General features: G+C 37.9%; 1 protein-coding gene across 6 annotated transcripts; it reads left to right on the top strand.

Moving 5' to 3' along the window:
• Window positions 1–216: 216 nt before the first annotated feature.
• LOC129305879 (uncharacterized) lies at window positions 217–5,890 on the top strand. 6 transcript variants are annotated; one of them, XM_054946048.1, is made up of 9 exons: window positions 217–349; window positions 1,000–1,136; window positions 3,418–3,575; window positions 3,664–3,714; window positions 4,107–4,158; window positions 4,240–4,298; window positions 4,498–4,543; window positions 5,470–5,608; window positions 5,708–5,890. In XM_054946048.1, exons 3-9 carry the CDS (start codon window positions 3,450–3,452, stop codon window positions 5,796–5,798), a joined length of 564 nt encoding a protein of 187 aa, XP_054802023.1. In that variant the 5' UTR covers window positions 217–349; window positions 1,000–1,136; window positions 3,418–3,449; the 3' UTR covers window positions 5,799–5,890. The 6 variants fall into 6 exon arrangements, with proteins under 6 accessions (XP_054802023.1, XP_054802026.1, XP_054802022.1 ...); XM_054946051.1 differs by having other exon boundaries at window positions 233–349; window positions 992–1,136; XM_054946047.1 differs by having other exon boundaries at window positions 233–349; window positions 886–1,136.
• Window positions 5,891–6,229: the final 339 nt, after the last annotated feature.

The raw sequence follows: 6,229 nt of genomic DNA, 5'->3' as shown, positions 1-6,229 counted from the left end.
AATAATACATTAGGATATTAACAATTAATCATATTTAGTTGTTTTTATTTTATTGAGAGGAGCGATTAAGTTGTTTCCCATAAAAAAATATTTTCAATTAAGGGCTGAGGGGGTGTAGTAGAAAATCAAAATCGTGAGGTTCTTTTTGATACAAAATATCTTCATGGTACTCGATTGATATTTTCCCAATTAATTTTAACGAATAATACATTATAGGTTAAAACTTATAACCCTCAAATTTGGTAGGAAGTCCGAGGAACCAGTATTTCGCGCTTGGTCGCGCCCGACGTTGGACGCCGTCCGCTGCTGTCAGCTCTGCGTGTTTGTTATCGAGCAAGTATCGAAGAAGGTTCGGACCCTAGACCTTGTCTACTCTCAAAATCCGGTGAGATTGACTAGTTCAATCTGGCTTTGAATTCATTCCCCGCGTCTTCTATTCCCTGTGTTGTTGTCAACCCTGCGTCGAACGCCGTTGAACCTTTTGCTACTTTTTTTTTTTAAATTTTTCACTTTAATTTGGCTTTGACTATGATCGTGTAGTCGTTTAAATACCGACGCTGTTGAATAAAGATCGAGTTCACTCTTCTTCTTCTTATTCTGTTTTATTTAAAAAAAAAAATTATGACCTGTTTCTGCTTCAATGGCGTGCAACTGGCTATCATACTTCTGCTCTCTTCATTTGGATTACCAGCGACTTGCACGCTTTGGATTGCTTTGTCGGGCAATGTTGGAATTGTTGTGTATTGGCATTCTGTTTATTAATCTCTTTATATTGTCATGTATTTGGAAAATTCTCAAGGTATTGTGATGCATGTTCTGGCAAATGACTCGGTTCGAGTTGCGTCTAACAATTTAGAAGCTTGAGTTTAAATTGTCATTTTCCAGTGGCTTGGAGGAGTTGCCTGAATCAGTTGGCTCACTAAGGCATATTCATCAAAGTATCCGTAACAAAAATTAAAAGGATATTATATCAACTATTCACATTTCAAAGATTTATAGGTCTGCCTGTGGTGCAACTGCAACTTTTCCGTCGGGGAAATTATTGAACCTTGCTGATTTGGATTAGTGACATTGGAATAAAGAATTACGGACTGTAATTGGTGAGAAGATAATTGAAGTGAAGGTTTGAGCATAAGGTGAGTTTTATGTTGACTATGAAAGGAATTTATATCTCTTCTTTTTGATGCAGGGCTGAATGAGTATTAAGGGAAGCATGACATGCTAGTTGCATTATTGTTAGATTATTTTTCCTCTAGTGACAATTCAAGGCTAGATGTGAAATACTATGGTTAATATTAACCAATCAGAATATCATGGTTTTCTACAAGTTTGAAGATTGATCAGTAATAGTTTTTTCCATTGGTTATGAGAGCTTCCAACGGAAAATACTCATCTAAAGGGTTGGTAAGGAGGGAAAAAAGCGCCATTGTGTTTCCTACCTAATGAGTGAATATCATCCCACTGTGATTCTGATGGAACCCTCTATTCTAGTAAGCTTTAAACAAGCAAAGACCAGAAAAATATACTACAAATGGGACTGAAAATACTAACATTTTGATTACAAGCAAAATAAGAACTGAATGTAAATGAAACAGCACCAAATTCACTCCACCAAACAACAACACAAAATAAACACCACTCACTCACAAACACACACTAAGGAGGAGATAAAATGATGAAGAAAGATGACTTCCTCCACCCCAATGCACTGGACTTTTGAGAGGTGAACTCTTCTCACCCCTCTCAATGTTCAAAATACTTCCCCCCTCTCTCTGGCAGACATGGAGGATTTAAATATCTAAAAGCTACAATAACACTGCTTGGACTTTAGCTGACCTAAGCCTACACTCATATGTCACCTTTTTTCCTTTTCCCTTATAGCTAGGACCCAAAGAATGATCTTTTGACCCAGCAGTTCTTGTTTTGCACCTATCTGTCATTTTCTTCTTAATTGCTCCTAGAGGCCTTAGCAATTCAGCAGCTCTATCAGATTCATGAATTACACTTTATTGTCTCATCAATATTTTATTGCCAAATGATGAATTTAACTTGACTTGAAAGAATCTTGCCCTATGAAGAATTATTAAGTGCTCTGATAGAAATTTGAGATTTATCTTGTCTATTTTATTTCTTTACTTATTTTATGTAACAAGTACATGTATGGAGTGGTTGAGAGAGATTTTTAAATTTCATACGTGAATATTATGATTCCACACATGATTGAAAATTACCACCCACAATCCAGTTTCTTTCTTTTCTCTACCTTCTACTTTCCTGATATAAGTCAATACGTGCACCCCTTCTGTGACTAATGATCCATTCATTTGAATTAACGTTTTCTTTTCTTAGCTTCCTTGTTTCACTTGATTTCATTCCCAACATATTTCACCTTCGAGCAGCACGTATTTTAAACATCTGCTTTGGAACAACCCAAGTGGCTGATCTCACTCTCAATGTAATTCCAACAAGCAGAATCCCTGCCACTTATGAATTAGTTCTTGCCCAAACACACACATATAGAGTGGCAAAAACCCTTTTGAATCTTTTAATTCTAGAGTGGCGGAAGAAATTTCATGGTGGTGGTGGTGGGGGGGGAGCATAAATATTGATTGCAGACAATTGTTAACCCAATACCTGGGCAGAAGAATCATGGCTGACGATGAGGACCCAGAAATGGGCATTTGCTTGCTGCAAGGTTTGATGATATGTGTTTTGGGACTCTGTGAAGATAGCAAATGATGTTGTTTAGCTCCAGGGTAGGTGCAGATGATGAATTTTACAGACACACTTGATGATGGCTGGAAAATATGTTCGGAATTTTAAGTTATTTTATTTTGATAATGGAAAGGTTAATAAGTCGTAGTGAAGCGAAGGCTGACGTTTCAAAATAGTCCAGACAGCATGATGAGCCCAATGCTGAGTTTGTGGGCCATATTTATAAGAGAAGAAGGTCCAATAACAAACCTAAGGTTCAGGATGTGGAAATGGGCCTGAGAAAGGAGGCCAAGGATAATCCTCAGCCCAATGACCTTTGTGACCTTTGGGAGAGTAGTGCATGACAGTTTTCTAGGGTTGTGAGCCCCGGAATGATGCAGAAGGTGATATTGTTGATTGGAGAATCCTTGACCTCCCTAACGTCAGGGAAGGCTTTATTCTTCAATATCATTCTCTTACGTTATCCATTTCTGCTGCTGTATCTAGGATTAGTTGGTGATTTTGTGCATTTTTCCTCTTCCTTTTCCCATTGAAGAGGTTGTAACTGGCTATCTAGTGTTAAGCGAGTATACTTATACTCTCCATCACGGCAATAGTTTGATTGGGAAATCCAATGCTAATTACACAATGCCAAAATTATATTTTCCTCAAGGATAAAAGTTCATGTTAACTTTACCTTTGTCTCACTTGGTTTGTATGTAGGGAATTCACAGGAAACAAAGCTGAGACAGATAATGGGAACTCGAGAAGTGTATGAAGAAAAGCTAAGAACTGGCAATCTCCACCATGATCCTACCATCAACCCTGGTCTTGGCTCTCCTCGTTGCCCTCGTTGTCTCTCCCTTCTAAACCCTAATTCTGTGTGTCTACTATTCTCTTTGCAAAATTATGATGAATTTACTTTGTAAAAAATTTCTGTCAACCATTTTTGTGATCATGTGGATTCAGGAAAAAGCTGAATGGACAATTACTTCTGTCTTACATGATGCAACTGCCGTGGTGAGTAAATGATGCAAGAGTGGGGAATTTTTTTAATTATTTGTTAAAATAAAGTATAAATCTTAAATTCCAATATTATTTTTACTGCTAATGTTAGCTTAGTGGTGAGAGTAGACGTTTGTATTTATTAGCTTAATCTTGTCTCTTTCTTTTCCCACTTCATGCAAATCATTGTCATTTGTTGGAGAGCATGGGTTCTAGTTACTGGAATATTGCAGTTTATTTTGTATTTTGGTTTTCATGTTTTCAATTGTGACTGTAGACTCCTGTAGTTTGGGGATAGGAATAGAGCTGCGCTCCTGAGTGTACTGTTACTCATTTAGGAGGGCATGATTCATTATTGGATGAATAATCTTGTTTCCTTGTGTTATCTTCTGTTTCTTGTTGATTAGGCTGGCTCGGGTATTGGTGGTATGCTGAGTGCAGTTCATGGTTTTAACACAGGTATTGCTGGTTCTGTTCTCCTCCTGGCTTTATTATAGACGTCCTTGGTGGCTGGTCTTGCTTATTAATCTTTGACGACAGGGATCCCATACCTACAAAATCGTCTGAAGGGACCAAAGTGGCTTCCTTTCCTAGTTGGGGTATTCATGTTTTATTTTACTTTTGAATTTCCTTTACAAATATTGAGCTTTGGTGGCCTTGCAGTAATGTTGATGCGTAGAATAGTATTATCATTGAACTTCTTGTCATTTTTAGTTCTTTTCGCTCAGCACAGTACATTTTGCATGTTTCTTGTTCACATTCTTTAGCTAACACATTTTGTTCCTCCTTTGTTGGCAGCTCCCTCCATTGCTCATATTTTCAGGTGCAAGTGCTGCATTTGGAGGTAAATGCTTGTACCTGCCTATTTATTAGGTTTAATTTCTTTTTTTTTTGATAAGATTATTAGGTTTAATTTCTAACGCCTATTACATTTTACAAGACGTTTTTGGGACTAACAGTTTACAGACACTAAATCCAGAAACCATGCAGAAAATGACAAATGATTTCTTAGATGGATCATGAGGAATGTCGGTCCCCTTATGGTCTTTAATCTTTTTCCTATTGGTTTGAGTTGGGGTCCAAGCTCTCCTGGCCTTTTTCTTGTGCTTTGTTTGTTATCTAGTTTGGATCAGCCTTCATCGTTTGTTTAGGTTAAATATTACTTGGAGGTTTACTGCTGACTGTGCCTGCATTGAGTATGGGTTTTAGTCTGAATTCATTTGATGGGATTTGTCTGTTAACATGTAATGCTGGGGAATTGGCATTGTGCAGTTTCAGATCTACTGATACTTTCGGTTTGGTTTAATGATTTGTATGTGTCCATTTTGAAACCATCCAAATCATCCTCTTAAAGTTCATCGTAAATGATCCACTTGCCCCAAGATGACCTAACCCTGTTGGGAAATCCCTATTTATTGGGCTTTTTGGTAGGCCCCAAGGGCGCCATATTCTTGGAGCCCAAACTTTGTGATTGAGTAAATCTTTCCCTATCTATTACGGTGAAGGACTCCTTCACCATTTCCAACCTGTGATTCATATTTTTGGCTGAAAAATCTCTGATCAGTGATAGAACAAGATCTATTTTGAACTCACATCACTCAGTCATATCTGTGGGGTTCCTTGGTTCAGGCTGAAGAAGCAATTTCACCCAATCATTATCAAACTGACTATAATGTTGAAGAGTTATAGTTTATTGCAGCGATGTTACAATCTCAAGGGACTCATGACTCATGAGTCCCAACTAATTCAGATGGTATGTGGAATTTGTAGGTTATGTGCTTCCAAAGTTTGCTCAACTCACTGTGACATCTTACTATGCTGCCTCAAGTGCCTCACATTATGGAATCTCTCTTCTCACCCGACATATTGAAGACAACTACAATTCTCATAATCAGAAAGAGCGGCCCAGGTAAACCATCTAGAGGGCACATAGAAGGAAGATATGTTACCCTTCACTATTTGGTGAGGATAGTATGATGAATAGTTGCTTTTCCCTATCATAATGCAGGGCTCATAATATATACTATAGAGGGTTGTCATGGTCTTGTTCTCAACATTCCTTTCTGATCTTGTTTTTCTTTATCCCGACCAAAAAGTAAGAATAGAAAGGTATTCTTATTGTTTTTCATGTTATACCAAACTTGGCTACGGCCTGTAAAATCCCAATTATATAAAGGCTCATTTCCATGTACAGTGAGTTTAGACTTTATTAGACTCTTTTTGGTAGCAATAGGCGAATAGCTCCTGACTCGACTTCCCTTGCAGCAGTTGAGGTATTTCACCGTATCAGTGCTTGATATGGGCACTGCACTGGCCTCCTACTACCAGGGTTCAGGCTGCCCTCTTAATGTTAAGCTAGAACATAGAGTGTAAGAGTTGTCATCACATTACGTTGTTTGAGCATGTCTGGACAGATTTTCCCCCCCTTTTTCTGCAAGGGATAGATTTGTTCGTGCTGCCAACTTTTACCCTCCCTCTGTTTGGATAGGAAGAAAAATTAAGAGAAAAGAAAATAAGAGAAAAGAAAACT

Source organism: Prosopis cineraria, unplaced genomic scaffold (assembly GCF_029017545.1).
Source record: "Prosopis cineraria cultivar Desert tree isolate PC_DT_omini unplaced genomic scaffold, ASM2901754v1 PC3, whole genome shotgun sequence".
Taxonomy (NCBI): domain Eukaryota; kingdom Viridiplantae; phylum Streptophyta; class Magnoliopsida; order Fabales; family Fabaceae; genus Prosopis; species Prosopis cineraria.
This window is presented reverse-complemented; position numbering and strand designations above follow the sequence as displayed.

Coding starts and splice junctions, on each gene's coding strand:
- LOC129305879 (XM_054946048.1), top strand. CDS start 3,450: ATGGGAACTCGAGAAGTGTATGAAGAAAAGCTAAGAACTGGCAATCTC. Junction 4,299..4,497: donor GGCTTCCTTTCCTAGTTGGG/GTATTCATGTTT, acceptor CTTTGTTGGCAG/CTCCCTCCATTGCTCATATT. Junction 4,544..5,469: donor TGCAAGTGCTGCATTTGGAG/GTAAATGCTTGT, acceptor TGGAATTTGTAG/GTTATGTGCTTCCAAAGTTT.